Source organism: Malus sylvestris, chromosome 13 (genome assembly GCF_916048215.2).
Source record: "Malus sylvestris chromosome 13, drMalSylv7.2, whole genome shotgun sequence".
Taxonomy (NCBI): domain Eukaryota; kingdom Viridiplantae; phylum Streptophyta; class Magnoliopsida; order Rosales; family Rosaceae; genus Malus; species Malus sylvestris.
In genome coordinates, this window is record NC_062272.1 from 26218384 (window position 1) to 26229731 (window position 11348).

General features: G+C 37.4%; 1 protein-coding gene and 1 pseudogene across 2 annotated transcripts; both read right to left on the reverse strand.

The window, feature by feature from the left end:
- Positions 1–13: 13 nt before the first annotated feature.
- LOC126597011 (pentatricopeptide repeat-containing protein At2g20540-like) lies at positions 14–2593 on the reverse strand (annotated as a pseudogene).
- A 2041-nt stretch (positions 2594–4634) lies between these two features.
- On the reverse strand, positions 4635–10932 carry LOC126596816 (VIN3-like protein 2). 2 transcript variants are annotated; one of them, XM_050263472.1, is made up of 5 exons: positions 10586–10932; positions 10359–10443; positions 8559–9237; positions 6365–6684; positions 4635–6001 (listed from the first exon to the last, which is right to left on the reverse strand). In XM_050263472.1, exons 2-5 carry the CDS (start codon positions 10378–10380, stop codon positions 4806–4808), a joined length of 2217 nt encoding a protein of 738 aa, XP_050119429.1. In that variant the 5' UTR covers positions 10381–10443; positions 10586–10932; the 3' UTR covers positions 4635–4805. The 2 variants fall into 2 exon arrangements, with proteins under 2 accessions (XP_050119429.1, XP_050119430.1); XM_050263473.1 differs by lacking the exon at positions 10586–10932 and adding an exon at positions 9937–9964.
- Positions 10933–11348: the final 416 nt, after the last annotated feature.

An 11348-nucleotide genomic window follows, 5' to 3' on the forward strand; every position in this document is an offset into this window, starting at 1 on the left:
GTGCCCTGCTGAGTTGGTTTGAAGTTCTGTTTATCTTTCTCGAATGGGAATGAGACTTATCGTCTGCTATAAATTTATGGACAATATCATCAGTCATCAGTCTCAATGAAGCTCCAAGCAGAAATTGTAACTACTTCTCTATCTCTCATCATTTTCCTTAGCCTCGTCACATCCTCCCAGTTGCCCATTTTGGCGTACATGTTGACCAGAAGAACATACCTACCACTATGTTGGGGCTCTAATTCAATCAAAAGCTTCCCCACCCTCGCCCCTAAGTCAACATGGTCATGCATCAGACATCCATTAAACAAAGACCCCCAAATGGCACCGTCCGGTTTCATTGCCATACTTCTTATCAATACCTCTGCTTCATTCAATTTCCCAGCACGGGCCAAGAGATCAACCATGCAGCCATAGTGCTCAATCCCCAGAGCAATGCCATAAACTTTACTCATGCGTCCTATTAACCGCCATGCTTCATTTACCAGAATTTTGTGATTACATGCAGTGAGTACTCCAACAAATGTCACTGCATTTGGTTTAGGTCCTTTCTTTTCCATTTCTGCAAAAAGCTCAAGCCCCATATCATTCTCACCATTGATGGAAAATCCCATGATCATAGCACTCCAAGTAGTTACATCTTTTCAGATTCTGAGCTTTTCAAGAAACCCATTATCATGGAATTGTAATCAAATACATTGGGTCTTGGAATTTGGTGTGACAGTGTCTCAGCATAGTGCATATTACCATGTTCTGATAATGCAGAGAAGGCTACGAGCTTGCTGGCAGTGTAGGCAAAACGAGCAAGACCAGTAGTGACTGCATGGGCATGGATTTTCTTAAGTTCGTCCAAGCTTGAACATCTTTGTAGTAGGAGAAGATATGGAGGACAAGTTACTGGTTTTAAAACCATTTTGCTGCCCATCTGGAGCACACTTTGAAGCTGACAAAGCAGCAGCTCCCATTTTAAGCCCCTTTTTTATTTATCAGACTTTGTGGGAAAGTGCTCATTTGTGTGACACTCAAACATCATCATATCCAAGATCCGCCACTGTCGACAAAACAAATACTGAGTATGCCACAAAGTAATAAATAGATCTTGAGCTCAAAAGAAAGGAAAAAAAGAGATGGTTGGGGTAATTAATGTGTCAAAAATAAAGCCAGGCGTTGGAAAGAATTTTGACCCCTTATTGTGGCCAAAGTATTATGTGTTGTTATAAATAATTATCTGACTACTAGTTTTAGTGAATGTAAGTATGTTGCACCTGTAATACAATACTTAAAAATATTGAATATTAATGTTCAAAGTTTAAGAGGAAGCTCAGTGTTGATCCATCTTGTATTTTGGATGATGACAAGAGGGGAAAAGCTCATGTTTGGGGCTCATGTTTGGGATGTAGTGTGTTAGTTTTTGTTTGGCTTCGGCCTGCCATTTACCACAAAAAAGAATTGAATATTATATTTCCATTGCAAAAATTAATCTGACGTCTGACAAGTGACCATAAAATCTTTTGATCCTCGCCAACTCTATTTTTCCTTCTTAATCTTATCTTTTTCTCTAAACCCTAAACATCATAAACATCATACCATCTTCTGATCCTCATATCCTCGTTCCCCATATTTTCATTATGTTTAAATACTTCATAATATATATGTCATTTTATTTTGTAGTTTATGATGAAATTATATGTACTTTAAGTATAAGCAGACACTTATTTATACGAAATATAATATATTTACTTAAATCCGCCTAGCTGCCTAAGCATTAGGCCCTAGCCCGCCGCCCAACTAGCGCCTAGTGTCTTTTAGAACCTTGTTGGCGCTTCAAAAATGTCATTCCCCACCCCTTGGTACTTTTTTATAGGGGAGAATTTATACATGAAGTAGCGCATGATTATGTTATTGGTGTGCCAATAACAATACTCGCCCCTAAACCCAGAAGCATTTAAACAAACTGAACGAAAAGTATTAGAACATATACTTACTGGGGTTTCAAGTGAATGAGAAAGTCCTATGAAAGCCATAATCAGTTCCTTCTTTTCAGCCAGTTCTTGTAAACCCCATTGAACAAATAGTAAGCAATTAAACCTAACAAATAACCAGATATCTGTAACCTGATCGGAATCAAATGTTTTCATCAATATTACGACTTTTCTTTCGGGTCTGAATACTCAGTAAAATTACTCAAAAACCCATTCAACAAAAATAAATATAAAAAAAGTCCTATTGTGTATGTCTACTTTTGAGTAAAACGAAATTTCTTCAAAACCCATACCTGATTGATGCCGAAGGAATTAGGGAATCTGAGCTTCTGTTGACGAGAGATATTCGTCTCTGAAGGCGGCGGTGGCGGCGGCGGCACATATTAATTCGGTTTTCTCAACTTAGCCATGGAGATGTTGTGGGTTTGTGTTGGGTTTGCTTTCGCTGGGTAGATAAGAAAAGGTGAGAGGAAGAGGCAGAAGGTTCAAAGGATGAGCTTTTGCCGGAGTCGAGGAGGGAGGGTAGCCGGCCACTGGGTGGTGGGCGGCTCACTGGGTTGGGTGGGTGCAGAGGCGTGGTGACTGATGGGGTTTTCTGTATTTTATTATAAAACTTCATATAAAACTGACACTGTCAAGAGAAGGAACAGGTGTAAAAAATTGGATAAGGATTCTTTCCAGATTCCCGTATCATCTTAGCCGTCCATTGTATATTGCGCGGTTAGTTTTTGCTAGGTAATATTTGTATTCAATTTTAAATAAAAAATTTAAAATGATTTCTAGTCACAGAATGACTGATGAACTGATTCGTGAGATTATCACAAAGAGGATTTGGATACGATCATGTTCCTAAAAAAAAGGTTTCACACAAGCAATTTTCGCACAGCATAATTGAACTCCGTTTTTTAATTGTTGCTATTAGTTTTTGTCAATCGCAAGTTTGATATTTATATATTCCTATTTTTCTTGGAGAAAATCTATTAATATATTCGAAAAGTGTGAGAGACATGCAAAAGACATATTCGTTGTGGTAGTGTCGTCTCAAATCTATTACAATTTCACGAGTATATTTTAACTTTTTTTTGTATAGCATTGTATGATTAGTTTAGAATACGACCATCATACTGTATTTATTTGCAAGTTATTCACATGGTCTAAGAGACAAAAAAAATTGGGGCTGATCACTTGTCCATTAAATCATTTAATAAGATGATGCCACATCCTCATTTACTTGCCACGTAAATTTTTGCTGAAAAAAATATATGAAATAACTATGTAGCCGAAGTAATAATAATATGAATGAAATATCCATAATAAATAGGCCAAATCGGATAAATGATTCATGTAGTCATAAAGTATTTAGAAAATAGCCCATGTGCTAAAAAAACTCAGATTTAAACTCCTGTAGTGTACTCCGTTAGCAAATTTAGTCTAAAAGTGATTTTTCCGTTTACTGTCTGTTAATATATGGATAAAATTGTACTTTGACGTGTGCACCTTATTCTTCCTGCATCTCCCCTACGCAACCCCCAAACTCACTTCGTGCAAGAGAAAAAGGAGAAACCATTTTCAGTTTTCCACAGAGCTACCACCGCAACCATGGCGGCCATCGTGTCCCTGTGGGTGCGCTTATGGGAGTTTTCCATAGTTTGGGCGACTTCCGAGGAAATCGAAGCCATCTCAGCTTGGGTTTTTTTTATTCGAACAATTACGGCCTTTTGGGGTGTTTTGTTCTCGAATTGGTGTATGTAGCAGAGGAAATCTCTGTTTTACCAGAGGTGTGATATATTAGATGTGAAATTTTCTATCTTCCTGTTTGGTTGCCTAGAAAGTCCAAGAAAGTAGAGAATGATCAATCAAACAATTAGAGGGGGGATAAAGTTTCTGGGATTGAGTTTGTTCTGTCTTTATTTTTTATTTAGTAAACTTAATCAAATTATTATCTCGTTTCTACAGAACATATGTGTGCGTGTGACTTGATTAATAATTTGGGTAACTTTTGTTTTCCAATTAAATTGAGGTTCAGTGTGTAAGATGAACAATTTTATGGTTTTCCTTGGATCTGGAAGATGATGGGAAAGTTTATCTAATTCGTGATTTTCTTTGGTGGGCTGTGAAGAAGAAGGTGCATATGTTAAAAAACAATTTTACCCATGTAATAACATATAGTTAACAAACAAATCACTTTTGGACTAAATTTGCTAACAAAGTACACCACAAGGGTTTAAATCCAAGTTTTTTTAGCACATGGGCTATCTTCCGAATACCTTATGACCACATGGATCATTTATCCGATTTGGCCTAATAAATAACGTGCCTATATGCTTGTCACACAACATGCACGGTTGCTCGAAGAACGCCAGATGTCAAACTACGGAAATGAACTTTCACTACTATAAAGACCCCAAAAAAGTACAAAAGCAACTCCCAAAAAGTGTTATTTTAGGTTAAAATTCTAGTTTAAGCATGAGAGATTCGTCAACCTACACAAGCCAAGGACATTTGAGTACCATGTCACTTGGTTTCAAGTGGAAATGGGACGTGGTTAGGAAATCTGACTAAAGTTTTTCTCCGAGGAGACCCTAAAATAATGGGAAAAAAATGTCACTCAAACATCGCATAAGTTAGTAACACCACTTGACAATATGACCATCACCGAAAAAACATTGTGCACCTTGATCTAGAATTGATGAATTTTCAAATTTTACATCATAAAATGGTACTAGAATTGTGATACGACATAAATAACAAATGCTAGGGGCAGAGGAGATCCACAAGTATTACTGCTTGCAGATACCCTTGAGTTCCCAACTCTTAAGAAACTTAGTGCCAAAGCTTCATGCAGAACCCGTTGGGCACAACACACGATTTCTTGCTTGAAATACTTTCTGAGAAGGTGTCAACAAGTTGCCCTGCAAGCGATGCAGGATCTTCGATAAAGGTATCTACAAACACTTTCACAATCCTTACCTCCTGAGGGGTAGCTCTCAAGCTATACCAGGTCAGGAATTTCTGTCGGAAGTTCTGCTCGATATGCCCCTCGCACTCTAACCACCTGATAATCTTCACGTAATACTCAAAATCCCTATCTGAATCATTGTTTGTCACACACTCCTCACCTTTCCTTTCCGCACTTCTCTTTTTTGATGTGCTGCCATCTTGGGGTTCCTCTCCTTTCCCAGTCCCATTTTTTAAATCCTTGCTACTGGAATTTGATCTTACATTCCTTCCTAGCCCATCTTTAAGTATGTCGATTTTGCAAGGAGTGATGGGTAAGCCAGCCTCTGAGCTACCAACAAATGGGACACATTCCATTCCAGTTCGAGCAGGGGAATTTGACCCATTATCAGTGCTGATGTCTTCAACGATTTGGCAATCTGGTGATTGCTTGCGCTCGAGTTCAATGACATCGGATCTAGATATGGAGCCAACCATCCCATTGGTGTGTTCCTCGTCCAGCATTGAAATAACATCTGCTGTAGGTCCTCTATCCATGCTGTTGGCATTGACAACATCATTTGATAAATCAGCAAAGACGGTATTATCAGTGTCCTTACAGAAAGTAATATAATTGTCAGCTCGGTTATCAGCTTGATCACCATAAGCAGTAATATTATTAGTTTCATCTTCCACTGAAGAAGGATTAGAAAGGCTACTATAGTTGGTAACTGGGCTTTGACTTCTCTGTGTTACTGAACAATTAGGGACTTCATCTCCAGCAGTACTTGTGGAGAACCATACTTCACACATGCCCAAATGTCTTGAATCATTGAACGAAGTCACTTTGAAACAGTACTCTGTAGCTGGAGTTAGTCCAGTGACAACAAATCTCGTCTTTGGTGCAAACAACAGTGTAGCAGTGGGTTCTGTTGGATAATTCATATCATCAGCCTTCCGGTGCCATAATTTGTAACCAACTAAAATTTCTGAGGGAGGATATTCAGAACTCAAAACCACAGTGAGCGATGTAGCATGGACATCCTCAAATCTAACCATGTCTGGAGCAATAAAACTTGGATCTGAAATGTTTAAAAGATGTATAGCAGAAAACATCCATTAAATTCCTTATTGCACTCTCTGAATAAGCCAAATACAAGAAAAAATGCATTATCTCCATTCTCCAATAACCTCATGGTTATTCTGTGATTCAATTAGGAAGTGGTGAGGAAAGAAAAAAAACCAGAAACTCAGAATCAAATGAATGAAGAGATTATCGCAACTACATCATTGTATATGCATTATCATTAGAAAATTTGTCGAATGCAAGTAAATTCAATGATTGTGGTTATGGCATGAAAATTGCAGCTATTTACAGAGTTTTCGAGTGCATGTAAATCCAGTGATTGTGGTTAGGGTGTGACAGTTACTGGTAAATAGATTACCTTGTACATTAGGCTTGGCCAATAGAGGCAATGTTGCTTTCTGAAGCACCGAATCCAGTGACTCCACAGCAAATGTACATAGTTTCTGAATCTCTGGTCCAGAAGAAAGCCTGTTAACAATACCCCGACCCATCTTTAATGGTAAGCCAGTTAGCGGACCCACTTCACCTTGAAGCTTCTTCATAGCCTCATCCACAATCTCATGAAGCTTTTGATACTTTGCAGTCCCCTTGAGAAGCTTATGACTCAAGGAAATACGATAGCACAGTATGTCTACCCGTCTGGTATCCTTTGCTATTACTAGCTGTTTCCGCCAGGATCTAAATACATGTAAGAACATAGGCCAATCAGATTGCTGTATATGAGGAAAAAGTAACATCTAAGGTAACCAGTACAAAAAATTAGTATTAATTATGTGTTTGAAAGTATTTCATCATAAACGTTCACTCAGAAAAGAACTAAGAACCATTTAATTGCATTAAATAAACATGAAATAAATGTATTAGTGAACCATTCATGATGTCTTCAATTGTGTCACTTGTCAACAAACAATCACAATCTAACTCACTTTATTTATCACAGAGAGAGAGAGAGAGAGAGAGAGAGAGAGAGAGCAAGTTTTTGACAAATAGAAATAGTATCAACTCTACACAAAACCGATGAGGACAGAACTCCGAACTTTCAGGCAATAGAAATAGGGCGGTGCCATCCACACACCCATTTTTACCCGACATTCACCTTTCCCAGACACTGCGTAAAGCGGGAGCCTTGTGCACTGGGTACGACCTTATACATTTACATGCTTGCCTTTTATATATATGTATATATATGTATATATGTATATATGTATATATGTCTATATATGTATATATGTATATATGTATATATATGTGTGTATATATATATATATGTATATGTATCTACGATGTGACTTTAGCAGCAAAATCTCCAAAACCACATTTTCAAAAGCACTAGACAGAATTCCTAACTTTCAGGCAATAGAAACAACACACAAACACCTGCATGTTCGTGTGAATTATACATTTACATGCTTGCCCTTCGATATATATGTATATGCATCTACCATGTGGCTTTTGCAGCAAAGATCTCCAAACCACATTTTCAAAAGCACTAAACATTCTCTTTTTTTATAATACTATCAAGGTCTGCAAGTTACCATGTCATCAAACCAGAACTGTAGCAGTTTCAAGTGAAGGTCATTGACCCAACAAACAGGGTACTGCCACCACACTACCCACTCCAAATCTGTGTTCATAGAATCTAAAGACAAGTCAACATAACTCGTCAACTCGATGATTCGTAGGTGTAAGGAAAGTTTCACAACAATTTACAAGTTTCACCAGAAATGGTTAATCCTTGACATTAAACTGAGGGCATGCAGAAAGCTTCTGTATAAGGCGTTAGGATTATGATTTTCAACACATTGATATACTACGATATTTAGCACGCTTCATATACTCTGAAGAAAGTTTAGTAGAGCTTTGGAGAAGAGGCAAAAGCACCCCAGGAAAATCCATCCCACCATTTGTTGTTTAGGTGATTCTTTGCAATGGAAGGACCAAATAGAGGGAGACTGATTTTTATTAGATGTATCTGCCAAAGCATTAGATGAGATGAAAAAAAGCCCACTTTTAAAAGAGTTCATGCGCCCACTTAAATGCAAGAATAACTCAAAATAATAAATGGTCATATCAGATAAATTCAATACTGCACCATAAACAATTGTAAAAACTCATAAATTGTTAAAGGACATATTTCATGCTTAAAATCCTACATCAGTCTTTAAAGAAGGGAGGAAGTTCTTAAAGCAATATTCTTTGAATTAGTACAAGATAGTGATATCGCTGATATTACACAATAATAAACAAAATATTTCCTTCCAAGTGTGAATGGTCGTGTAAATTATGTTACACTCGTAGAACCACTATACCAAAAATAAGGCCAATGTACAATATAACTAACCAGTATTACTAAGATACCGCAATGAATTAAAATTCCCCACCAATAAGTAACTTAAAATGTTGCAAAATTTTTATTTCCTTAGTGGAGGACTTAGGATAAACTTTAAATAGAAATGTGAAATTCATCACAACCATAAACATTTGTCTATAAAAATCTAAAAATTATGAAAGAAAAATGATATAAAAAATAGTTAATAGGTAGGAAAGTTTACCCGAGCAAATCATTCACTTTGCCACAAGATATACAACAAAAGCTCCCATCAAGTCCCCTACGTCCTCTCTCTTTTCCAATACCAGAACTTTCACGCTTTAAAGCACACTCAAGGTGGCACGACATGCCACATGAATTACCCTCGAACGGCGGCTCAGAGCTGCAAACCAACCAAAGGCTCGGGTCCTTGTTGTCATCAAACATGTAACAGATGCAACACGAACATCTTTTGCAAAATGCATCTTCCGGATTTAAGGTAGCTCTGCAAGCTGAGTTTTTGCAAAATGCATTATTGGCTAGGTCACTCCCACTACTATTTTTAGAAATACAATTCTCTGGAACATGTAGCCGAGATGGATTCTCAGTTTTCCTCTGCCTTTTAGTAGTTCTTTGGCCAGTGGCATTAGATGACTGTGGTTTAAGGTCTGTTACATCCTCACCTCCCCCTGCTTTCTTTTCAGACACAACTTTCAGAAGGTGCTCTATTATTTTCACTTTTGTCAAGCCAGTATATTTCCTTTCTTTTCCCATTTCTGCACATAGGATCTGTAAAATCTCCTGACGGCTCCATGACTGTAACACTTCAGAGGCACCACGTGGCCACTTTGATACTTCATAGACAAGCTCTCTCCTTTTATCCATACTTAACTTGCTGCTGTTCAAATGATCAAGTGCAAGTCCTAAAGCCAAGGAGAAAGGGACGTATATCAGTATATAGAAAGTAGAATAGTTGAACAGATGAAAGAAAAAACATAGATCTCTGAAAAATTCCTAAGAGAAAGGGACAGATATTTAAAGAGAGATGAAGGGAAAATTAATCAAAATTCCTTAGTTACATCTTTTCACAATTAGGACCATCTAATTGAATCCATAATCCATACGTCTCAATTCTCAACAATAAGGAACAAGAAACATGATATGATTTGACCAGTAGCACAAATCTCCATTGCCTGCCACTTCAGAGACCCATTAAGAATCACAGTTCTAATTTTGATTTATGCCACAGCATAAACTCAGTACTAAGGTAATACATATTACTAGCACAACCAAAATCAATAGAGAAAGAGAGTTGACTTTCATTTACAAAGACAGCTCAACTACACCAAATAGAATAAGAATTGGATGGGACTGGCACGCATAATTGGGTACGATGCATCAAGCCCACATGAATCCTTAAACTAAACACAATATTCAGTTGACTTTGGAATGCCCCTGGCTCTGCATCTTCTTAAGAGCTTTCACATGAGTATTTGATAAGGTGGCATACCCCAGTAAAAAGGAAATACCAGCTCACTTCTCCTCTAAGAAACAATAACATATAGAGAAAAAAACCCCACTGAATTATTTCATCAGAATAAAGTGAAACGTAGCTGAACAACCTCAGAAATCTACCCTTTGCAATTAAGTCTGAAATGCCGAAAATCATCAGTCAGAAGATGATCTAAAATCAAACATCAATCTGGAAACAGTAAGCACTAAACAAAAGTTAATCATACAAAATAATATAACAGAAGCAATTACAGTCGATATTTACCCACAGATTCCATACCCATCAAAACCTAGAAGCTCAAATCACAAACAAAAAGAACAATGAATTCCCAAATAATTGTTTTTACATAAAAAACCCATCCTGCAATCTGAATACAACATGCATATTCCAAATCCAGCAAAGGATTCAACTTTGATTCCCCAATCAACAAAATATCAAATCCAGACATCCACAGACCATGATGAATCAAAACCCAGATATAATTTGAGCATAAAAAGCAAAAATGGAGATTAAAAATAACAAAAAAGGTACCGTGAGAAGAATCCGTGGCCATAGCTATTGAAGAAGAAGCAGTTGAGCCTCCACATTACCTCCAAAGAGCCCAACTTTTGTGAAGCTGCAAATCAGAAGAAAAAGGAAATAGGACACACCATATATGAACAAAAATAGGAAAAGAAAAGAAAAATAAACAAAACCCAAAAAAGGAAAGAAGGAAGGAGATGATGAAGAGAGAGAATGAGAGGGAATAGAATAACCACCACCCAGAAAAAGACGCTTGAAATTCTGCCGCACAGCCTACGAATCCATCACCTCTCTTTCTCTCTCTCTCTACTTTTTTTCTTTCAGGACCCGAAGATGTAGTGGAAGGAGATTCCAGGAAGACTCATCTTCTGCTGCTGCTGCTGCTTCCTCCTCCTCCTCTTCTTTTAGAGAGAGACAAAGTTTAGTGAGAGAGAGAAAGGGGAAAAGAGTATCAAACCAATTTATGAGAGAGAGAGAGAGTAGAGAGGAGATGGCCATGAATTGAGGCTACGACAAGCGCAAAAGCGGCTGCATGTCATCATCATTTTCACCTATCATTCACTCAAGCGTTACTTTGGTTTGCTTCATTTCCTTTCACTCACTCAAGCGTTACTTTGGTTTGCTTCATTTCCTTTCCTTTATGAAGAAATACTATTTTCCTTTAGATAATTAGATACAAGTCTAAAGATTGAGTCAATTATTAGGTTTAATCCGAGACATTTTGTTTACCAATGTTTTAAAAAAAAAGGGTTTAATTGGTGACTAGCTACAGCCGTCTATTATCACAAAGACTTATAGAGGCAATTCAGCATTCTCCTAACCATTATCATGTGATACACTAACTGCAGAAATTGAAGTCAAGACGTGCCGTGTGAAATGCAGACCTAATTCATCCTCAACCACTACACCACACCACTGCTATGGGTATTTTTGTTTACTAATTTGGGTTTCAACTAAGCAAACTTCTTTTTTCGTGATGATGAGTCATTTCTTTGAAGA

Bases quoted from the DNA above. Each gene is read 5' to 3' on its own strand.
- LOC126596816 (XM_050263472.1), bottom strand. From the start codon at position 10,380: ATGGCCACGGATTCTTCTCACG. The intron at 9,238-10,358 runs GTACCTTTTTTG...CCTTGGCTTTAG, and splicing joins GGCCACGGATTCTTCTCACG to GACTTGCACTTGATCATTTG. The intron at 6,685-8,558 runs GTAAACTTTCCT...ACATGTATTTAG, and splicing joins AAAGTGAATGATTTGCTCGG to ATCCTGGCGGAAACAGCTAG.